Genomic DNA, 25,735 nt, shown 5'->3' with positions numbered 1-25,735 from the left:
AAAAAGGGGCTTTACACTCAAATATTTGACTTCAGCTGGTGCAACAACCTGCAGAGCTTCATTTTTTCTTTTTTTTTTATTAGTATTAAAATACAAATATTTTTACACTTGGAATGATTTTAATGAAGGCATTCTTATTTTTTTTTTAACTTTAATCCCTGTGTTAGACGACAGTTTCAAGGCAAGATGTAACAGAGCGATGTAGTGTCCACTGGAGTGTAATAGTGTTTTACATTAAAGCACATGGAATCATTATTTCATTATTATCATGCTTTCAGAGGATAAAAGATGAAAGAAAAATGAAACTGCACCAATTCGGTCCCTGTTGAAATATCCCAACCCTTCCCACGAGCAGCTGATAGAGAGGTCTGATACTTTACTGTTTTGTGTTTTTTTTGTTTTTTTTTCCTTTTTGTTTTTTGGTCCCCATTTCCTCTTCAGTTTTTACGGATGTCAGCGTAGACCACTGGCTCCATCTTATGGAAGGAGTTTTTGCTGCCTGAATGATCCAACTGGGCGTATATCACCGGGCCCTGAAACATACCAAGAACAAAAAAAAAAAAGAGAGAAAGAAGTGGAAAAGAGAAGAAGTTAGTTTAAAAAAAAAAAGAAAGAAGACACCAAAACATCCAGATTAATCACAACCAGACGCCAAGGAGAGAGAAGAACCTGGATATAAGCAAAGAGCCTTTATCGTTCCCCATATCCATCAAATGTTTGTTAATAAATACAAATATGACGCAGATTTGAACAATTTTACACTTCAAAAAAGATTATTAAAGACCGAGTGTGACTGTTTTAACTATGAATTAGTTGTTAAGATTAGGGTTTAGTGGATTACGTTAAACATGAAGATAAAACGATTAGTCGATCAACAAAAAGTGCATTTGAAACTGTTTGATAATTGATTAATGATGTAACTTTTAAGAATTTACTGGTTGTGACTCCTAAAATGTGCAGTTTTGATGCTTTTCTTTGTCATATATAATATAAAATTAAATATTTTTGGATTTTGAGCTGCTGGTCAGATAAAATAATGAGTGTGTGGAAAATTATAAAAGGCGTTTTTCAATGTTTTCTGACCTCTTTTAGACAAAACCATGAATCCAGAAAATAATCTGCACATTAATCTGTAATTAAAGACGTCATTAGATCATGACATCATCATCAATTTGATTTTCACTGAGAGTCTCGATGGTATTATATTAGTGAGGATAAACCATGATAGTAGCAAAGTCCCCATTTAGTCCTTCTTGGACATAAAATATAAACAAAAAAAGGGTTTTCTGGGTTTTAAGTTGGTCACAAACCCCAATTTCTACAGAAAATGTGGCGAATGTTGTTGTTCAGCTGCATTTTTCCATGTGAAGTGAACAGAGACGTGTTCACATGTCAACTTGTGGGAAAAATTAACTGTAATTTTCAGTTTGTTTTGAGTCCACGAATGAGGCAACGGCAGCTTAAAAGAAGAGGCTTTCGCTGGAAATTTTGAGTTAAGTTTGGAAATCAGTGTTTCCTATGTCTCACTCACTCACACACACACACACACACTGCTCGCAGCATTTTCCACAGATGGAAAAAGGTCACACTAAACCAAAAAATTTCAGATCTCATTAACTGGGATCTTGAACCTCCAGGAAAACAGTCCATCTTCAGAAGTGACCTTGTTTTTTAATATATATCCAGAACTACTTAGCATTGATCCTTCACTGTTTCATTTCCTGGCTCTACATCCTGATTTAAAGAAAGGACATTAATCACATCAAGGAAGCAGTGATACAATTTAGTAAAAGGGGACCTTGTAAAAACCACACACACTGTTTCGGAGCCAAATTAATAGTAACTTGATATTGTGATCCTTTTTTTTTTAGCTCCATGAATGTGTATTCAGGTTTTTTGCTTAACAAAATATTTATCTTCTCTACAACTATCTCCATATAGAAAAGACTCCTTTTAATAGTATCTAACACCATCCACACTCAAGAATAATATGCATCTATGTATGATTTCATTGACTTTTGATGTTGATGATTTTGACATTTTAGAGAGATTAGCTCTGCATGAATAACTGCAGCCCTCTCGTTCATTTCAACAGGGGGGAGAAATCTGGTAAAACAATGCAGGGTCATCTGGCAAATAAAGTCATTAATCTCATTTTTAATTGGTAGCTTCAACTGGACTTTCTGGATTTAATTTCATTGCTTCACCGCCCAAAAGTAGCCTCTCTTATGGGTTTAACATCTGCTCGTTTTTTGTTCACTGTATTTAAGTCTTTATTTCTGGTACTTATAATATTCTTGTGATAAAAAGGAAGACACCCGCACACTGTATATTGTGCTCACGTGATTTAATTACAAACCACCACAACGTTTCGACCCCGAAAGGTCTTCGTCAGGTGCAAAAACGTATAATATTCTTGTCACATGATCTCAAACTCGACTTTCTATCTAAAAGGTGACCGCGCCTGAGGAAATAAGGCTAGAAGAATCTTTAATGTCTTTTAAAATCACTTATTTTTACAGACTTTTATGTGATGTCATTTGATCATTGTTACAGTCTTTTTATTTCATTTTATTTTACTTTATTTTAGGATCTTTTTAATAATCTCCTAGCTGTATTTCACTGTCATCTTGTTAATGTCGGTCTTGTTACTGCTCTCTGTGTCGTATGTCTTTGCTTTGTGTGTCAAAACCATTTCTAAACCCTGTTTTTAAAAGGTGATTTAAATCGTCTGAGCAAAATACCGCTCACTACCTTATATCAGTGGGCAGAGTTATAGATAAAGAGTATATTTCACATCTTGTTTTGACATAAATGCGGCACAAGGTGGCAGCCAGTGGATATTTCGTTCCCCCAGCTCCTACCTGTAGTGGACCCGAGGGGCTGGTACACCTGGAGCCCTCCCGGCTGGATTCCACCTTCTTTCGTGGCTGCGGAGCCTGAGAGCTCACGCTTTCCAAGGACGTACATCTAGATTAGGGTTTACGATTTGCCGTGGTGTCGAGCAATCATTGGTGCACAGTCAAAATGGAGACAAGGACAAAAAAAAGAATGGGACACAAGACAAAAAAAATAATACAATGAGAGATGAGTACATGAAACAAAGTGCACGGCAGCTTGGAGTGACTTGGCAGAAGTACTGAAAGCAGTGCGACTGGGAGGAGACTAGAGGTGCACCGATTGTGATATATGACACCATTTAAAAAGTTTGTGGAGGAAGTAAAATATTTTCTTGATGTAACAATAGGATATTCAAACCAGGTCATCCGGTTTTTGAATGCCTGACTTCAAAGAAAGCATTCATATCTGACTGGTACACACATTTGTTCATATAACGCAGCTCTGTTATTCTGATGGGATTTTATGTTTCTTTTTATTACTGTTGTTGCTCTTCTATTATTTATGTGCTGGACTGCTATAATTATTTAATTGTTTTTCATCTTATCTATCATTTCTTTAAATATTTTTTCTTCCGTCTCCCTGCACGAAATCACACATTGTGCTTCTTACTTGAAAAGTGCAATCTAAATTTATTATTATAATCATTATATATTCTGTAGCTCCGGCTATTGGTCCTGTTGGTCCATGACAACATTATACTCACAAAACCTGCTAAGATCTGTCCTTGATCATTTATTAATCATTTTTAAAAACATTCGAGCCACACTTTCCATTTCAGCTGTGACAGAATCAACTTTCTAATTTCTTATGTGTAGCAGATCTGCCATCAGGGCATCATGGGTTTTATTTTTTTACTGTTGCTGTTTTCTGTCTGTTTTGACATTTAAATCAAGAAAATAATCAGCAGATTAATCAATTATTAAATAATTATTAGCTGCAGCCCCAGTAATAAACAGAGTAATTGACCTTTGAGCTCGGCAGTATTGCTAAATATCGGCCCGACAGGATACTAAACATGAGCAGTCATATTTTACGTCACAGCACTGATGATGTTCTGAATAAAAATAAACCTGTGTTGTAGTTTTTCTTTAACCCTTACATACTGTTCAGGGTCAAATGTGAGTCATTTTTAACATTTGAGAGCAGTAAAAAAAACAAAAAAACACTCATTTTATCAATCATTTTACTTCTAGTCTGACATCTGATGACCTCTCCTAATGTGACCCAGAATAAACAAAAATGTAAATATTTCAACTCCTTAAAAAACATTACTGTGCAGCTGATACACGTTTTTGTAGAGTTTTTGACCCATAGTCAAACAACACTGTTACATTCTTCACATTTACATGTTTTTAGTGTAAAAACTGAAGAATAAACTCTCTTTGCTCTCTGAAAGCTTAATTATTAATGATGAATCTTGCGGTTTATCTGAGACTAATCATGCGAGGATACTGTGAGTGGTCTGAACAGTGTGTGAAAGTTAAGAAACAGTTTCTAAAACCTTCTCTGAATGAGTCCAGATTAATGTAATTTGGTCTCATAAGAAGAATATCGAGGCTGTTCTGTAGCCTTTTTTCTATTATATTGTGCAGTTTACAGTTATTTTAATTAAAGATAGTTTTACAATGATCAGTGGTTAACAGCTAAAATAACTGACTTAATAGACTTGGATCGATACTTGTAGTCAATCTGTTAAATTATTCAGTTCATGGCAGGCAGGAAGTTCTAGTCCTCTGAAATGAGGCCAACGAGGAAGTAACTTAGAACTGCATTCTATCAAAAGGCCACCAGGGGGCGACCGTTTTGGTGTCAAAAGGACTTCCGTCTCTACACAAGTCAATGGAGAATTCACCAACTTCTCACTTGATTTCTAACCTCAGTAAACGTTTTCAAAATGTGTTTATGGTCTCAATCGCTAGTTTAAAGCCTTCTTCAATGCAGTATGATGTTCATTTGGGACATTTTGGCCTCCCTGATTTTATATTTGATGATAAAGCAGGGTATGCATTAGGGCGTGGCTACGTCCTGATTGACAGGTTGATTGACCAATGTCCTCGAGATCCAGCCCTTGCAACCTATCGCAACCTCCCCATGGCCCCGCCTCATGCCCATATAAGTAGAATCCGTGTTTTTATTTTTCCCAGCATGCACCTGAAATTTTCAAGATGGCGCTGCCCAGATTCGAAACTATTGGCTTCCGAGCAGCAGTCCACAAACCAATGGGTGACGTCACGGATGTTACGTCCATTTCTTTTATACAGTCTATGGTTCATGGATCATAAAATCAGATCTGTTTACCAGTGCACCTCTAGTAAAGATCCTGCCACAGTGTCCTGGTGGCAGATTATTACACTCACCTACACAAGCTTAATAATGAGCGGTCAACTTTTTATATTCTATCATTTTAAAGTGATTCAACACTCAACAAAATGTCTCAAAAACATTTTTGTTGACTTAACATGCTTCTTTAAAAAGAAAGAAAAGAAAAGCTGGTTATGAAAAGTGTGATAGAAACAACAATGATTAGGTGATATTATGACAGTTAGTAGAAGGCAATGATTAGATAACACAATGACGAGTTAGTGGAAACAAAATGCAGTGAATTTAGTTTGTGTTAACACAGTGTAATGGAAGAAAGTGACCGGCACCAATGCACACAGCAACCCACCAAAAAGATCACCAATACTTCAGCTCACAGACTCAAATCATCCAAAAGCCCCAACAGTTAGCCCACTTTTCTTTTCTTTTTTTTACTCCTTACTTTAAGGGTGTTTTCAAACCTGTAGTTCATTTTACTCTGGTCCAAAAATCAGTAAACAATTTGTTAAATTTGGGGCGTTTTTCGTTTGGTTTCTTTTCACACAGAATGAAACTCCCATGTGAACCGAAATGCATCACTTTGCTGATTTTGGTCAGATGTGTTTGGGGCAGGAACAAGAACATAAACACAGGAAAAAGGTCCTCCAGACAAATGTGACCTCGCACAGACCTCCCTTCGTTCTCTGGGTGGCTGCTACAAACTGTTGATTTCACTCCTCTGCATCTCAGCAGCATTGATGTATTAATAGAGATGAGGACACCAGCGCCTCTGAGTTTTACTTCCAAATTTTCCTAGTGGGTACTGGGAGCCCTAAAAAGCATTTTCTCCATAGAAGACTACTATTATTCTTAAAGAGACAGTCGACAGAACACCTCAAAATGCAAATTAGGTTGTGTTTTCACATTATTACTCACTAAAATTTCACACAATCATTAATATCAACGTGCTACTATGAATTTCACTTGCACGATATCACCCTAGTTACTGTTGAGGTGCTTTGAGTCATCTCTTCTCTCTCCTCATCTTTAAAAGAACATCTACATGAAAGGTACTGTTGTAAGAGTGGTGTGGTAACTTGACCAGGCTCAATTAAGCTGGACGGGCCTTTAAGGTGGACAGGCTGTTCTCATTTTACTGTCTATCTTAGCCGTCGCTCATAAACAGAGACAAGTGTGGCTGCTTAGTCTCTTTGGAGTTTTGCAGAAGTTTGAAACTTTCTTTGGCTCCATCTTTGAGTCCATTATACATATCCATCCATATATTATATTCTTATAGTACATATAGACCCAGTATGCAAGTACACCTGGGTGCGGGAGCCATTGAGCTTAAACTGAGGTCAGACCTTGACCTCACCGAACCTAGACCACGTCCTCGAAGGGTCTCAGTCTGGTTGTTCTGGTGTTATGTTCAGATCTGCCCCAAACGAATCGCACCAAGAGGAGGGGGAAAAGAAACCAAACTCTGCTTCAACCAGGCCAAAAACAAAAAAACACACAGGTCTGAAAAACGCCATTAAAATTTGTCCTAATGTTAAATTAAACGTCTCTCGATACGTGGTTATCTCTTCCAGAAAGAGCAAGTCGGAGAGAGACGGCAGCATGCGAGGTGGAAACGTTCAAACTACCTCAAGCATACACAGGAAACTAAAGCCTAGTTTTTTTGACAATGTCTTTAACAAACAAACATGTTTAGTAATAATTAGTACATCATATCATACGAAACGGCCCCAAAACACAAACAAAGATTTTTTCTGCACAGACAGACTGAACCCTGCTCCCATGCAGAGAGTTAGAGAGAAAGTTGTTACGGTCGGATGATTTAATCACTGACAGAGTAAAAGCTGACTAAAAAAAATCACACAGGTCAAACATGAACAGAAAAAAAAAAAATCTGTGAAACTCTAACATCAAATATGAAGGTTAACTGAATGCTTGAGCTGTAAAATGCTGTAAATGCAGGTAATACTGACCCAACTGTACTTCTTACATTAAACTAACCTACATGTTCTTCAGTGAGGAGGGATCAGCATTTGTTCATTTGTACATTTTTACCCTTTAATTTGAACTCATTAACAGCATTGACTCAATTCCAAGGTTTAATTGCTATTTTTTTAGATTGTAAATGCTGTAAATTGTTTTTTAATTGTTCTTTTTGTTATTTATTTAGTTTTTAGCATTGTTAATTATACCTTGTTTTTCCAACACATCCTCACAACTTTTTATAGCATTTTTTTTAGGTAATAAGGTTGACACTAAAAACAAGTGTGTTAATTTTCTCACAGACTTCAAATTACTCTTTAAATCCAACTATTATTCTGGAAAACTACATCTAGTGTTGAATGGAAACACTGGTTAAAAACAGCATCACTCACCCTTCATAATCATGGCGGTTGTGAAGCATCCTCATGACAAAGCAGGCAGCTACAGCGATGAGGACGAGCACGAATAAAGCGCCGCAAACTGCTCCGACTATGATGGCAGTGTTGCTCTGTGGGAGAGATTCTAGACACGAAAAAACAACAATTCATGGTTGGTTGAATTGATTTTTTTCAATTATACATTTAATTAAACAACTGAACAGCCTCTGGACTCTTGTGATGGTTTGTGTTTTCTCTCTGAGGCATTTTGAAGCTCTCACACTGAATTTCTGTCTTTAAAGTTACATTTCTTCATTGATATAATTCAACTTCTAAACACATTAAATAGGTCATAAATGTATTTCTAAATAAGGTGTAAAAAGCATTTCAACCATGTGTTCAGGATTTAGTGGGGGGGGGGTCTGAAAATCATAAACCTGCCCCTGCTGCTATAGAGGTATAAATACATTCAGCGCACACTAGTACTACTACAGTCTACAGTTAGCCAGTTAGCTGAGTTAGCCTCTGAGCTAGCCGCCGAGCTAGCAGCTGAGTTAGCCGCTGAGCTAGCAGCTGAGTTAGCAGCAGAAAGCTCTCAGACGTAGTGTCCATGTTTCTGGTAGAGGTGGTGACTTTGATTGACAGGTGCCACTTGCTAGGGGGCGGGGTTTCAGCAGACTCAGCGGGCACTCCCACAGGGTTTGGTAGCAGAGAAAGAGGCTGATTTTTACACAACTTTGAAGCCTAATTTCATATATTTGGCGATTTTTTTAATCATTCAAATTTGGCAGGGTGGTTAACAACACACTTTTCTGTGGTATGTCAAACTCAGAACACATATTTATTCTTACTTTACACAGACTTTAATTACAGCTGGGACTGCCACAGAAGTTATAAAAGCTTTGTTTGTTTAGGAAAAATAAAACGTCCGTGACAGCTGGGAGAAAACAAGGCACAGTCTAAAAAGAAAGGATGATAAACTCCCACCTGGATCAGTGGGGCTAAAAGATAAAGACAAGCCATCACATGCACACACACATGTGGGCTTCATGTAACTGAAAACAAAAACAACAAGAATGGACCCGAGTCACTTCTGAGTAGGAAAAGCTTTGATGTTTTGAATATATCAGATCTCACAGTGAAGATACAGGCGAGATGTGGAGGCGAAAATGTTAAACTGAAGCTGCAAGTGTCCAGAAACATACGAGGTGAGAGTCAGTTCAAGCTAAGGTTAGATTTTAAAAGGACATGTTCATCACAATTTGGCTTCTCTTTCACCTTGAAGTGTTTTAGTGCTTGTTTCCTTTAGAGGTCCTCTGTTTGCCTTTGTTTTATTCTGTTTTTATAGTTTTTCTTGCTTCTCCCTCATTGATTGTATTGTTTTTATTGCTTTTTGTTTTAATGTTTGCATGTTTTTATGATCTTTTCAAATCTTATTGTTGTGAAGCACTTTGTGAATTTTATTTCTGTGACAGGTGCTATACTAAATAAATGTATAATTATTATTATTATTAGTAGTAGAAGTAGTAGTAATAGTATTCAATTATGTCTTAAAACAACAGTGAGGTGTCAATATGAACCTCCAAATGATTGACAGTGTGCTGAAGCTTATATGAGGCTTCAGCAGTCTGAGTTATATGATATATAAAGTGGATATCTGTCACATTTATAGTGTTTTTAGAAAGAATGTCCTCTTGTGAGACCCGTCCTCTAATCCTAGTTTCGTTAAACTGGTGTTAAAATGTTAAAACAAGAACATGAGTCATTTAAATAAAGTTGAGGTCAGTAAAGGTGACAAAACTTTAAATTAAGTAGTTTTTCAGGGCTGCTAATACCACTGTGTTCTCACATCGATGCAAAATTCTTACTTCTTAGTCTGACACAACTGTCCAGATTTCTCTGTCTGGCACCACTTTGAAAATTCATGTTTAAAAATTAAACCAAGTTATTTGTGTCAGTTTTACTACCACTGTGTTTCAACAGTTTAAATGGAGCAACGTGGATGATGATCTAGGTTTAGAAAAGAGTAAAAAGTCTTAAATAAGATTTAAAAGATAACACTCTTTGAGTTCAAAGTGAGATTTAAAGCTTTGGTGCTGCAGTCATTTTAAGATAATCCAGGTTTTTAAATTAACTCTGGGAGGTTAAAGTGGCCTGCTGTGTCCAAAAATGTCAGTACAGAGTAAAGATGAGAGTGAAGTTGCCTAGAAACGTTAACAGATTGAGCACAATGAGCCAGCCTGCAGGCACAAGACTGATGAATAACAGCAGTCACATTGTCCAATCAGTGAGTGGGTGCACACAACTGGCCAAAGCTGCAGTCCAGCTCATAATATGGACGCGAGTCCATGTAGGAAAAAAAGCATCATTAATGAAGTATTCCTCATTGCTTCCTCATACCTACCTGTCTTTGTTTGAGATTCATTGTAAAATATCTAATTTTCTATTCGTTTGTCTGCTCATTTATTTAATCGCTCCCATTTTTGCCTCTGATTTCTCTAATTCACTTGTCCTTTCATTTTTCATTAGGCTACTTATTTTACATACAGGTCTGAGCCCATTGCCTGTTTATGGGTCATTTACTTTTTTTGTGTCCATGTGGTTTAGTCAAATTTAAAAAAGGGGTTAAAATGTGAAAATAAATGTATGAACTGGTGATGAGACTAAGTACACACAAACAAATTCTGCTTTTAATCCATTTTGAGAGAATATATTAGAGGATTATGGAAAAAATGTGGTATAACCATAAAAACTTTGTACCTAATAATTCAACTTGTTTAAAAACACTGAATTCTCAATAAAACACCATATCAACTAGTTTGGCATGATCTTACATTAAAACTTTTTTATATTTGTTATAATAATTGTTCTAAATATGTGTATAAGTCCACTTAAATACACTGTAGGTGGATAAAATATGTGATATTTAATATAATTCTTCTGGGGTTACACCATTTGACATTTTCAGGAGCATTCAGTCTAACTTTTGGCAAAAAACAAATGTTGCAAATTTAAGATATTTTTGAATTCCTCATGTTGCCGACCTTTATTTGTCACTGACCCCTTTGTCTTGGTGCTATTGTTGAATTTGTTAAAATTAATAAACATAATATAATAATATTTTTTAAAAGTTTCCCTCTACACACACATATATAAAAAGGTATTCAACAATGAGTGGAGGCGTTAATGAACACATCTTCACCTCTCAGAACGACCCTGAGCTCCGTTCGAGCCTGCGTCCCCTGAACATCCGGCGGGTTCTTGACGTCACAGAAGTAGGTGCCGTTGTCGCTGAACTGAGCCGAACTCAGCTGTATAGAAGCGTCCCTCTTGTTGATGTCTCCGACAAACTGCACTCTGTCTTTGAACTCAGCTTGTCCGTGAAATCCCTTCCCGTTGGAAAAGTAGAAAATCTGCAAAAAAAAAAAAAGGGGAAGACACAAAAATACAAATTACAAATTACATACACGCATGTATGTATACAAAAGGTCAATGGTCTCTTTTAAGTTAAAATGGTAGAGCTCGGCCATAAAGGATATTTCTAGTCTTAGATTTACAGAGTGTAGTGTTAAAGTGCTTTGAGTGGTTGAGGAACTAGAAAAGCGCTATATAAGTGCAGTCCATTTACCATTTATAGAGACTGAGGACATTGTGACGCTGAATGTTGAGCATTTTAAACATATATGGCGCTTTTCTACTACATAGTTCCAGCACTACTCGGCTCGACTCGACTCGACACAGTTCCAGGAACGACCTTTTCCATTACAAACAGGTACCTACTCAACGTGGGCGGGGTCGTCATAGCACGGCTCCACGAAACTGCCGTGACTTCGTTTTATACGCGACACAAACACATAAACAATGGAGGACATGGAGGCGATGGTGTACTTGCTGCTGTATGTGTCTTTCTGTCACACACAAAGCAAGAAAACTGAGCCGGTATTTAAAAATGCCGGGTTTGATTCTTGTGTGGGACGTCTCATGACTCTGAAAAAAAACCGAATCGAGTCGAGCCGAGTTGAGTCGTGCTGGAACTGCGTAGTGGAAAAGCGCCATTAGTTTGGTTCTGGTTTAACTTTTACATAATAATTAGGGTCAAATTTGACTAATTTTTACATCTCGGAGCTGTAAAAACACTGTATACACATTTCTTTTAGGTGGACTTGTGAACTATGGACTATGTGACCCAGAATAGGCCTATACAAAATTTTAAGAAAAAATGGAAATGTGCAAAATTTAAATGCCACACTGGACCATAATACAGTGATTATGAACTTCTTTAAAAAAAATAATACACTGTTTGCTCTCTGACAGCTTCATTAAGGTTCAATAAAACCTGTATTAATGAGTGATGGGGAACTTATAAATGTGAACTGGTGATGAGACTAATTATGAGAGTATTGTAAGGTCTATAATTTTACTATGGGTGCTCATCTAGGAAATATTGCCATGATTTACAGTTTAAAAAGACTCCTTATTAATCTTATACTGACTCTTTAAATATGCAGCGCCTCGGTTCATCCTCTATTTGAAACAACACATTTCAGATTTAAATTTAATTGGGTTTCAAGTCTTCTTCTCATTAAATCACTCAAAGTATAAACCTCTTAAATACATGCGTACATGTTGGAGCCTGAATCTGATATGAAATATGCACGTGGGCAACCTGTGGAAGAACCTTAGCAACGACCTTAGCAACCAAGGTTATGGAAAAGATATCACAAACACTTGGAGCAGAAGGAAGCCTTGAGGGTTACATTGTAAGAGTATAAATAACAGAAAGTAAGAAAAACATGTATCTACAGTATTAATATGATGTTGTTGTGTTTCACTCTTGCTCTCAAATGTTTGTATAATTGTTTTAACATGACCTCAATCCTAAAAAACTCCTCAAAAAAAAAAGACATATTAACTGTTAACGCTGCTGTAAGACAACAAAATGTTTAATCAAGTCGAGAAAAACTAGCAAAAATCTGAATTTTGATTGAAAAAATATGAATATTAGGATTTTATTTATTATTATTCTTTTAAAAACCAGTCCAGCACATCATCCTCACACACTTCACTCACATTGCTGACTAAGCAAGCCGTGGGCGGAGGTGAATAAAAAGTAAAAACATGACATTTTAAAACACTAATCTGGTTTTGGTTGATTCATGTTGAGACAGAAGCCAGTTTTTTTTAATGTTGTTTTTTTTTAAATTTTTATGTGGCCCAGCTGTGTAAACAGAGCTCTAACAGAACAGTTTCTATTGTGAAGATTTGTTTCCTGTACTCCGATCATAATTTTTCTCTGTTCTGTTTTGATATCGCTTTCATATTGCAGCAACAGGAAGAATAGAGACAGAGAGGAGAGGAGGAAATGTGTTATCAAAGTGCCTAAAGTGTCTGCGTTGTATTTGAGCTGTGAAATCATGTCAGCATATTAGGCGTAAAATAAATCCCTCCACAATAAATCAGACAGCGATTTAAAAAAGCACTTTAAACACGGCTGAACTAAAGAGTTAAATGCCATCAGATTACAGAAAAAGCTGTATCATCATACTGTGAAATACTTGATACTGTATTATACTATATTTACAATGTATTCTATAACCTGTATTATACAATATGAATGAATTGGTGTAAAGATTAATTATGAGTCAGAATATGAAAAGTATGTAAGAGTCAGGCTGGGGAGTTCTGGTCCTCTGAAATGAGGCCTGATCTTACTGTTTATCATTGACTAATCATTTGGGGATACTGTGAATGGTCTGAACAGTGTGTGAAAGTTAAGAAACAGTTTCTAAAACCTTCTCTGAATGAGTCCAGATTAATGTAATTTGGTCTCATAAGAAGAATATCTAGGCTGCTCTATAGCCTTTTTTTCTATTATATTGTGCAGTTTACAGTTATTTTAATTAAAGATAGTTTTACAATGATCAGTGGTTAACAGCTAAAATAACTGACTTAATAGACTTGGATCGATACTTGTAGTCAATCTGTTAAATTATTCAGTTCATGGCAGGCAGGAAGTTCTAGTCCTCTGAAATGAGGCCAATGCGGAAGTAACTTAGAATTGCATTCTATCAAAAGGCCACCAGGGGGCGACCGTCTCTATACAAGTCAATGGAGAATTCACCAACTTCTCACTTGATTTCTAACCTCAGTAAACGTTTTCAAAATGTGTTTATGGTCTCAATCGCTAGTTTAAAGCCTTCTTCAATGCAGTATGATGTTCATTTGGGACATTTTGGCCTCCCTGATTTTATATTTGACAATAAAGCAGGGTATGCATTTGGGTGTGGCTACGTCGTGATTGACAGGTTGATTGCCCAACGTCCTCGAGATCCAGCCCTCGCAACCTATCGCAACCTCCCCGCTCCGCCCATGACTAATGCCCATATAAGTAGAATCCGTGTTCTTTTTTCCCCCGACATGCACCTGAAATTTTCAAGATGGCGCTGCCCAGATCCGAAACTATTGGCTTCCGAGCAGCAGTCCACAAACCAATGGGTGACTTCACGGATGTTACGTCCATTTCTTTTATACAGTCTATGGTTTCATACAGTATGAATGAATTGGTGTAGAGATTAATTATGAGTCAGAATTTGAACAGTATGTAAGAGTTAATATAATTAATGATTAAATTGATGAGACAATATATCAGTTGATTCACTCAGAGGAGCAAAAAGCTCCCGACGGTCATTAATTAAAGCTTGAACAGTTTAATACGTTTTAAAATCCATCAGCAATGCATGAAAAAAAAAGTCCTCTAACTTTAAGCTCTCTTACTTTCTTTCCTTAGAGAAAAACTGACAGATGAAACCAACAATGGTTAACGTTTCATGTGTCTGAAAAGCGGCTGAATTGTTGACAGCGTGTATCTGTGACTGCTGTGCAAATAAGAAATCCTGCAGCTGTGTCATTTCTGTTTGCAGGAGATCAGAGCGGACAGATCATGAGCCTCCGCCCTGCCTGCCGGGTGTAAACCTGAAAAGGGGAGAAGGTGGATGTGTGGATGTGTGGATGGGATATGATCTGCACTCCTCCCTCTGAATTCAATAGAACAGACTTTGCTTTTTCACTCCCAGTAAACAAACACAGCGATGAAAGTTAAAGTGATCTGTTGTATTCATGTTTTTAATCTGTATTATGCTGCACTTATTCTGTATTAATACTGTACATATAATGTATTAATATGTATTTATACTGTATTTGATACCTTATTATTCTGTATTTACATTTTATTATACACTGTAATTTATACTGTATTTTTTATCCAATTATACTGTATTATATACTGTATTATGCTGTATTTTATACTGTATTATGCTGTATTTATACTGTATTTTTTATCCAATTATACTGTATTATATACTGTATTATGCTGTATTATATACTGCATTATGCTGTATTTATCCTATATTTTTTTACCCTATTATACTGCACTTATAGTGTATTTTATAATGTATTATGCTGTATTTATCCTGTATTTTTTTACCTTATTATACTGTACTGTACTATACTGTATTTTATGGTATTATACTCTGTTTTATACTGCATTTGTAACTGTTACGCTGTATTTTGTACTGTAGTTTATACTATGTTATACTGTATTTATACTCTATTTTTATACTATATTATACTGTAGTTATACTGCATTTTATAATGCATTTGTACTGTATTTACACTGTATTCTATACTGTATTTACGCTGTATTTTGTACTGTATTTTATGTTGTATTTATACTGTATTACGGCTCAGTGTCTCAGATTAGTAGGTTAATAGTATTACAATCATGTCTACAATGAATCATGTTCACAGTAGCCGACTCAGACAGTTTTAGCACCTCGCAGTAAATCTTGCTTGTTTGAAATTGACTTTTGTGGTAATCATCGTCATCATGACTCATGTTTAAACAAGAACACGTCAGCTTAATCATCTCCGCCCGAATATAAACACTGTATGAAAATCCCAGCCCTCAAGCCAAAGTTTACAAAGAGCTTTGTGCTGTAAGAAATAGACAGGAGAATAAAAACAAACCGTAACATCAAAGCAAGATGGATGAACTAAAAAAATCTATAATATAATAATATATGTAAACTATAGCATAAAAACCTCACTCATATAAAAGGAAAGTGATTAAAAGTGCAGGAATGAAAGCAAGTCTACAATTAAAGTGTTTTAAAGATATTTTTTAAAGGAATACTCCATGTAAATAAACATCTAGCATTAGGATCGTAGTGTACTGAGGAGCAGCTGAAGCCTTTTCCTTCAACAATTACAGGAAAACATCCTGGACCTGTGGGAAATCTAACCCCATTAACCCCCTCTACCCCTTCTACCCCCCCCCCCCCTTACAGGAGCGGATACGAGCGGCCAGGACTCACCACGTACGGAGCTTTTGAGAACTGATTGTCGGGCTGATTCGACTGAAAGCTCCAAGTTACTGTAGTCGTGCTGCTGACCACTTCGCTGGACCTGAAGGTGCATCGGAGGATCCCCGAGGTGCCGTTCTCCATCATCACTTCAGGGTCGGCGTGTATGTCGATGGCAGACGTAGGGTTTGAGACTGTTAGAAAAGAAAGAAAGAAAGAAAAAGAGGGAATAAAAATGTACGTTTCCTGGTAAAAAAATAATATGAATATAGCTTTCAGTAATATTACGGAGGAGGAAAAACTAGAACGAAGCGCTAATACTATATTATACTTTATTTTATACCATATTATAATGTATTGTATTATACTGTATTTATACTGTATTTTATTTATTTAACCATAAAATAGAATAAACAGAATAGTCCAAGTACCAAAAATAAATTAAAAGGCAGATTAATAAATAAATAAAGTTCAATTGGGCCCAATTTAGAAAAGGAAGGGCTCCCCCAAAAGAGTGCCAAAGGAGGTTACACTAAATAATGACTTCTGCCTGTAGAAGCAATCTTGTTCTGAAAATGGTGTTGTACAAATCACTAGGGCTGGGCAAAATAAATAAATAAATATTGTCTATAATCTCAGGAACTTCTGTATATCGCACATTTTTATATTGCTGATTTATTTACACAAAGATCCAGTTTACTGTATATAGTATTTTTATTCTATCTTATTTATTGTTGATTTTACTTTCAGTACACTTTACACTCTCATGCTGCTACTTTGTTCCCAGTACTGCTGTGTCCATTTGAATTTCTCCCACGGGGATCAATACAGATACAGCTTATCTTATCTTAGTGTCACTGAAGTACCTGTACACACACATATACACACACATATATATGGCTCAGTGACAAACAAAGGTTGGCCAGATGAGCAATTCAAAAACATCTTTAAAAACTGTCTTAAAAGCAGCACCAGGTTTGTTAAAATGTATATTTCGTATTTTTGTTGGTTTTATGTCACTTGAAATGACATTTTATCCACCTACAGTTTATTTATATTTTTTAACCAAAAGTAAGACTGAATTCTCCTGAAAATGTCAAATGGTGTAACCACAAAATAATGATAATAAATATTAAATATTTTATCCACCTACAGTGTATTTAAGTGTACTTATACACATAATTACTTCAATTTATAAACACCAAATGAAAAGAAAAAGTTTTAGGAGTATTCCTTTATTGAAATTGTAAAGCATTTTGTCAATACTGAGCAGGACAAACCCTAAAAACAATAAGTTTTTCTAAATTAGTTTTGACAAATGATGTAAAGTATGTTACAAACCATAGTGTTTCACTGCTAAAGCCCATTATATGTATTCCACATTTTAGTTCACATTTATTTTCCTGTATATATATATATATATATATATATATATAAAATCAGATTTTTATGGGTTGCATCACGTCATTGACCCATGTATTCATATCCACATTTAGATGAAAATGAGAAGTTACTCTGCACAGATCTGCAGTTTGCATCCTCGCTGCTTCTCGGCCCTCACGTGATCACACGCTGGACATTTTTATAGAAACACAAAGAAACCAGTTTATTCTTACTCCTGACCTGAGTCCTGACTGTAAATGCTATAATATTATTACCCGCTTCAGGCCCTGTCTAAAAATACTGTGCTTTTAGCTTTGATTTCATTGTTAAAAGTTGTTGTTTTTTAAAAGGGTTAGGTCTTCTTCTTATTATTACTATCATAGTTGTTTATTTACAGTTTGCTGTCATTTCTATTTAGTTTTGTTTTGCTGCCTACATATTTTATTATTTGGTTGTTTTGACATGTTTGAAATAAGTCAAATAAACTAACTACAGATACTGAGTATACACATAGTAAACATAAAAAGATATTTACTGAACAATGTCAAAATCTAAACTGTATTTTATATGTTGACTTGTTTTCTTCCATGGGAGTCAGACTGCGGTCGTAAACACTGATACAGAATTTAAAGTATGAAAATGTGTAAAGCCACACAGAGACTGAAACACTGTGTCACTATTAGATAAACTACAAAGCCTGTCACCGCTGATAATAATAATAAATAATAATAATAACAGCTTTCAATGAGGGCATGTCTGACATTATAGTCGTCTCTGAGAGTAAACAAAAAAAAAGGATATTACAGACACGCGAGTTTCACTTCTGCTATCTCAATATTTTAAAAAAGTAAATTAAAATTGAATGGGTGCAAATACAAAAGCACACAACTGTGTGTGTCGACTGTGTTTTTAATGTTTTTTTGGCTTTGATTTGATGGTTAAAAGTTTTTTGTTTGTTTTTTAAGGGAGAAAGCGTGACTAGAAAACTTCCTCATTTCATAGTACGTCCTTTTTTTCAACACTTAATAGTTATTATATCTGTTGTGTATCTACATTTTGCATGGTTTTAATACCCATATATTTTATTTTATTGTTTTAACAGGTTTGAAATAGGTCAAATAAACTACCTACTGTGTTTCCCCACTGTAAGAAATGATTGTGGCAGCTACCGAGTATACACAGATACAATCTTTAGTAATCTTAAGTACCACGCAGACACTGAACACTGTGTAACTATTAGATAGACGAGACTAGAAACAGCTTTCAATGAGGGCATGTTTGACGTTATAGTCGCCTCTGAGAGTAAACAAAAAAAAGATACAGACACGTGACTTTCACTTATTCTCTCTCCATATATAAAAAAGGATCTACTTGCAAATACAAAAGCACCCATCTCTCTCTCTCTCTCTTTATCTCTCTCTAAAATGCACAGTGGCACAGATTCATACTCCAGAGAATAACGTGACAGACACGGACTGCAGCGAGTCAGCAGTCCGTTGAAGATAACTCCCCAACGTTAAGTGGAAGGATATGCGTTTGTCATCCATTTCCTGTTGTCAGCTGTAATTATTTTGAGATTTCAAAGCTGAAATCTCACAAGTGGTCCATTTCTCCACACTTTACGACACTGACTGCTGCTGCTGCTGCCGCTGCTAGTATCCAATATTTCCAATGACTACATTTTTGTAGTGACTCAGCAATAACTTTAAGAGGTTGTGCAGTTTTTAAATAAACAATTAAAACAATATAAACTATTAATTAATGCTTTTAAGTGTCCAGTAACAATAAGAATATTAAGTTAATAATCAACTGGTGGATATTTTTGACATCTTTCCTCAACTACCAGCCATTTCTCTGAGCTGTTGAGCTATTTTTACAGTAGCTGGATAAATACTGATCAGTATTGTGAATATAAAAATGTGTTAAAGTAGTTTCTTTTTCTTTTTTATTAAGCATCAATGATACAAAGTATGTACATAAGCATAAAATATAGGAAAAATCCTCAGAACAATGCACACACATTATTATCATTATTATTTTCTTCCTATATTTTCTCTGTTATATATACATAAGTAGTTTTTTAAGTAGTCAGGTGTCCGTATTAACAGTGAAAGTGGTTTACCTCGCTGTAATCATTACTCCTGTTCATACTGACTATTAAAAGATCTCCTTGGGTGATTTCAGGTGAAGTGATGGTGACCAAAACCCACAGTATGTCATTCCAAAGTTTATCTGAAGCTTATATGAGGGTTCAGCAGTCTGAGTTAGTCATATCAAGTGGTTATCTGACACATTTACATCTTTACGTCTTTTTAACATCAAATTCCCTCTTTGTGTTTCTGTGGTGGAAGAATAGTAACAAAAAGAGGAACTTTCACACTATAAAGACTGTAACGTTGAAAGATATCTACTTAGATTGACTCATTTGGACGGCTGAAGCTTCATATTAACTTTAGATAAATATTTTTAGTAAACAGGAATAAAACTAAAAATGGAGTCACTTCTTTACCAGTTAGAGGATGTAACATATACTCCATGCATTTACTCATAACACATATTTACTGATGATAAAACTGATCTTTTGTAAATATAAATCTTATCATACTTTCATACCTCAACTTCTTCATCTGAAGCTTATATAAGTCTTTTTAGCATCAAATTCCCTCTTTGTGGGATTGTGGATTGTATCCCTCATCACTTGTTTGTTAAGAGTATTATAAAGGGGATCTTCTGAAGGTCAGTATGAACAGGAAGGGATGACTACAGCAAGAAAAACAGGTTTATTTCAGCCCCTAACTGTTGTTTTAAGACAGATTTGGGTAAAAACTGTGCAACCTAACATTTAACCATTAGCCATAAGGTAAATGTTAGTGCTTACTCTCCTTGTGTATAAATGTGAAATCTGTGTTATATAAACACTAACTCTACACACAAAATCGTGCGCATACAGTCGTGTCACATTATGTTCAGGATGATATATGAAGGCTGGCAAGGCAACTTACTGGCTCAGGGAAGAGGAAACAAAGATCAGCAGGAAATAAGATGTTATCTAAGGGGTTTTTGTTGTTTTACATGCTATGCTATAAGCTGGTGAAGGTGGAGGAGTGGAGACTACCTGCAGAGCTGATGCGTGGCACTGTGTGGTTCATAAAAACACAAGTATCTAGCTATTTCACATGAAGAATATAGATCAATATTAACTGTAAATTGTGGTAAATGCATGCCTTGGATAGCATAGTGATTGACAAACCTTAAAGGACACACCTAACCGACCTAATCAATCAGAGAAATCTCACTTTTTATATGGCTTTGTTTATCGGGTTAAATAACCTGCACTGATAACACACATTTTTAGATATTTCTCTTTCCTTCCCTTTGTGCAAAATACTCTTAAAATTCAGAACAACTCTTCCACGTGCTGTATGTCTTATTTCAGATCATTGTGATGATGTTAGCCTCTTTTATTTAGGGTTTAAATCTCACTATCATCGCGACACTGCACTAAAGGGCGGTAGCCACCAAAATCTGGGCAAATCTTACTCACATTTTAGTGGAGAAAAAAACACATAAATAAATATATATATCTGCACTGTTTCCGTTTGGTTCAATCAAGTAAAAGAAGCTATGTGTTCAGACGTGTTGTTAAATGTCGTCTATAGCTGAGAGAAAGAGAGAGGGAGCATCCATTAGCAGGGTTGTGACTAAAAGCTAACCTAAAAATACTGAAGCCCCCTTAAAAATCACACATTTCCAAATCGAAATTCAACCCCACCCCAGCTTCAACACTTACCTAATAGCATACATAGTGTAAATCCAGTCAGTAAAATACACTTGCAGGTGGTATTTGGTCGTTTTATCTCCATTATCTTCTTGTAAACAGGAGTATCGTTACTTCTTTTTTTTTTCACCCCTCTGTCGTCCAAAACGTTTCTTCTTCTTCGTTGTCTGTAACTGCGGCGCTGTACACAGATCATAGCGCGTCTGCTGCCCCCTGCTGGTAGTGCTGTGGTTACTGCAGGTACTACAGGTAGGGTGGATTAGGGTGATGTTCACCATATCTAAAAACTTTTGATTATCATAATTATCACATATAACTAGTATATACACACTGTGTCAGTTATATTGTGTAATATTACACATCTGAACAAACAGGCTACTATGTTTTTAACCTTTCTGATGAGAAAGAAAACAAAAACATATGCAGGCAGAAAGTTCAGAATCAGAAAGTTTTGGCAGCTAAGGCTCCTTTGTATAAATCAAAGTATTTCTAAACCTAAAAAATAGTGTCCCAGATTACAAAATCTACAAATTCTGTAACGATTTGACACAAGGAACATTAATACATGTGCCATTTTCCTTGTCAGCACAATATCTAAAAACTGTCTTCTCATTAAACGCGGAAACATCTCAGGGATTTTATAATGATATTAGGTGTTGATATAATATATTGGATTCATATTTAAAAATGGTGAACAAGTCAGAACTGCAAAAAGTGTCCCACATTACCCTAATCCACATATCCAGTGAAATTAGTAGTTTAGCAGGGGTTTGAACACCAGACCATTGTATGTCTTTCTTACTTTTACTTGAGTAAAGGAGTTGAATCAGCACTTCTACTTTTACCAAAGTCTGTACTTCTACTTAAGTACAGAATGTGAGTACTTCAAGTACTTCTGGAAGTTCCTGAGATCATATACATGTGAATGTATGAGATCCTGAGATTTACATATATAAATATACCCTCATGCAGATAAATATAAATAAATACATGTGCAATATACATAAAATAAAAAAGAGATAAACGTACAATGTTCCTGGGATTTACATAGTAAGGTACTTAAAACGTGCAGCATCAGTCTTTTCAGTACTTCAGCTGCCTGTCACATTGTAGCAGTGGTGGGAAAGTACTCCATTTATTTTGTATGTAGAACAGCTGACGATGTCTCTTGACTTTTTATTTATTTTGTTTTGTTTGTTTTTTGTGCTGCTGTGTGTTTGTTTGTGCATTGTTATCTCTGTTTTGTTTTATCATATCCTATCTTTGGGATTTGTTTATGTCTGTGTTTAAAAGCTCAATAAAAATACATTGATCAAAAAAACATTGCTTGGAACCATGTCCAAATCTACCATACGGGCAATCTGGGCAAGCGCCCAAGAGCATTTGAGTAGAAAGATGCCCTCAAAGATGTGAGAGAAAAAATGTTTGCACTTTTTTATTATCAGGCTCCACAGCAAAATGACACAAAGATTCACCCTCTCTTTTGATGTTGATAATTATTGTTGCTTGCTAATATGTCTAAAACGAAATATGGAGTTGAAAGGTTTCCACCTGACACCAAGTCATCAAATCTGAATAAAATAAAAACTGTAGCCTGAGCTTTGGCAGTGCTCAGGGGCCCCTTGCAATATTAATCCAGTCTTGCTTGGAACAGTAGTACATAATAATACACTTTTAATTAATTGTGAAACTCAAAGTGCTTTAGTCTTTGCTGCCCTGGTGATAGTTAGAAATACTGTTCTACAAGTGTGGTGCAGATCTTAGTAGTGGAGGCCCACAGGAACAAGCAGTTGGTAGATCTGAGGGTGCAGATGGAGGATTGTGGTATGTTCAGTTCCTGTAGCAGGGAGGCACATGTGCATTGATGGATTTGTATGTAGGTTTTGCCCCTGAAAAGTGACTTTTTTAAGCAACGGTACAGATGTAACTAGATAGTGATTTCCAAACTTAGAGCTTGAATGTGATTGGCGCCTTGTAACCTTGTGATGCTAACCTTGCAAACTGATGGAGGCTCAGGAGCCAGAGGTTTGTGCTTTAATGAGTTTATAGTTGATATTTCCACATACTTTCTTTGAGGAAGGAAGGTGATAGGAAGCAGATTCAGACTTGAAAAACTACAAAAAGTATTCAGATCCAAGTATCTCCAAAAATATGAAATGAACAACAAACAAATCAAACATGCCTTCATTTGATGTGATTCTGCTCTCCCTCCTCAAACCAACAACTCTTTCTTTAAATAGACCTGATAATCTTTCAGGCAGATCCATATTACTCTCAAGGGAGGTTTCAGTGTTCTCCTATTTCAGGTAAATGGCAACATTAATGGTATCAGCTGACATTGTTTACACACATTAACCAAACAATACATGCTCACCATAAACCAAGAAACTGTGTACAAATCACCCAAATACTAAACAAAACATTTCATTAAATACAATAAATACCCTCCCATACTCCAACTCATGGCATCATAAGTGATGTCAGCAAGAGCATAAAAGCTGGAAGTGGTTGGGTCCCTTCCCCTTTTAACTCTTGGAAAGTTGGTGAGTATAGTGAGTAAAAAGCAAGCTAATCCATAACTCAAGACTAAGGCTGAAATCACACCGCCACCGCCGCTGCCATAGCAGCATGTCATATGATGCCTCGAGCACTAAGAGGAAGTGTTGTGCTGCAGTGCGTCAATACAGCAGTCACCTGGATGTGTTTCCAGTTCTATGAATACAATGCAGGACAAGAAAATGCCATGGGTGAGTCACCTGTTGTAGTTGTCTATTTTTGATTAATAAATTGGAGAAAAAAATGTTTTGAAAGCAAGTAGATCAACCTATAATTCAATGTTTGTCTTATAGATACAGGCACAAGTGAAATAGTTAAAAATACAATGAAAATCAAGCAGCAAATTAGTAAATAACGTCTGTAGTTGGGCCAACATTGTATGGAAGTACAAAACAGCTTTTTCTCCAGAGGAAACACCCCCCTCCCCCTTCCCCCTCCCCATTGTTTTCAGGGGTAGCAATGCTGAAAATAGGATAGTGGCATGACGTGCATAGAAAATAGCATGGGGCTGTTTTGGCCTTAATTAAATATTTGTCCGTCTAACTAAACCATGCACACAGATGTGGACGTAATGAGACAATGCTAAACAACAACAGACTATGATGGAATGCAAAAGCAATGCTGCAAACACAGCTGTTATAGTGGCTAAACAAATTATAGGTATGGTCAGAAATATAGCAAAGTTTTTATTAAAAACTGTACAGACTGCCTCTTAATGCCATTTCAACTCCATGCTTATCCTTTTCTCATATCCTCCACCCAACAGGGCCGCTCTCCCGAGGCAGTGGATTGGCTACGTGTCAGTCAGCCATATCACCATTTGATTTATACATGATCAGCTCCTAATTGTATCGCTGCAGGTATACATGTAATTTAGAATAGAGTGTGAATTCACAGGCAGGTTTGGCAGGCAGAGAAATTGTGTTCCTCTGGTAATGAAGGGGAAACTTTAATGTGGTTGGCTCCTGAGCTGCTACCCCTGCACACTGACGGAGACTCAGGAGTCAAGACTTTTGTTCATTTTTGACAGCTCACATGAACTGAAAGTAGCATCAATGCAAGGTGTCATTTCATCAACCCAAATTAACAGCTCAGTCAGCCAACTCCTGTGGAGTAGATGTTATTAAAAGTAGGGTATACACAGTCTTAGTGTTTGGTGTCTAGGTTTCTAATATCATCGCTCCCCACAAGGAAACACTGATCTCACAGGGAGCGACGAAATGAATCTGAATCACTTTGCAAGTCAGTTATCTCAAGTTGGACGTCCACTGGAAGATCAGAAGCTTTAACTGTGAACGGCGAGTGAAAATAAGTGAGAAAAGACATGTGTTTTATTGAAAATCTGGAATTACTTTTCTGCAATTTTCATACTTCATACTTGACACCCCTAATTTAAACATTTAACCTTTGTGTCGTCCTCCCGGGTCAAATTGACCCTGTCTGTTTTGACTGTTCCTTCTTTCTTTCCTCCCTCCTTCTCTCTTTCTTTCCTCCCCCCTACTTACCTACCTACCTTCCTTCCTTCCTCCCTCCCTCCATCCTTCTCTCTATTCTCTTCCTCTTTTCCTTTCTCCCTCCCTCCTACCTTCCTTCTTTCCTCCGTCCTTCCTTCCTTCTTCCTCCCGTCCTTCCTTCCTTTCCTGCCTTCCTTCTTCCTCCCTTTCTTCCTTGACTTGAGGACAACAGGAGGGTTGAACACAAGCTTAAAATGTTGTATTTACTTAGAATACTTACTTAGTCAAGTTTTATTTAGGTCAATATTCTCAATTATTTGCTTAAATTATAATTCTCTCTCTGTTGTGGTCATTGTAATTGAGCTGTGACGACATAAGATGAATCACAATCACAGCAATTACCTGGCATCTTGTCAACACAAATATGCATCATGCTGTCTCTATTTCTCTCATTTAACTCATAGACTGTATAAAAGAAAAGAAAAGATTTAACTACAGTAGCAGCACGTTAGCTAATTTAGCCACACTGCTAACACTCACACACTGAATATCAAAGGTAGCGGCAGCGCCACTCGCGGTTAGCGTTAGCATGGTGCTAATTTAAGCTAGCGACCTTTTTAGAGTCAG

At 36.3% G+C, this 25,735-nt stretch overlaps 1 protein-coding gene across 1 annotated transcript; it reads right to left on the bottom strand.

Moving 5' to 3' along the window:
* On the bottom strand, window positions 1-21,228 carry mpzl1l (myelin protein zero-like 1 like). The gene is made up of 6 exons (XM_053331753.1): window positions 21,111-21,228; window positions 15,950-16,131; window positions 10,780-10,990; window positions 7,593-7,722; window positions 2,865-2,970; window positions 1-533 (listed from the first exon to the last, which is right to left on the bottom strand). Exons 1-6 carry the CDS (start codon window positions 21,181-21,183, stop codon window positions 438-440), a joined length of 798 nt encoding a protein of 265 aa, XP_053187728.1. The 5' UTR covers window positions 21,184-21,228; the 3' UTR covers window positions 1-437.
* Window positions 21,229-25,735: the final 4,507 nt, after the last annotated feature.

This window comes from Scomber japonicus, chromosome 13 (assembly GCF_027409825.1).
Source record: "Scomber japonicus isolate fScoJap1 chromosome 13, fScoJap1.pri, whole genome shotgun sequence".
NCBI lineage: Eukaryota > Metazoa > Chordata > Actinopteri > Scombriformes > Scombridae > Scomber > Scomber japonicus.
Note: the sequence above shows the minus strand (reverse complement) of the source record. Positions and strands in the feature narration are given on the sequence as shown.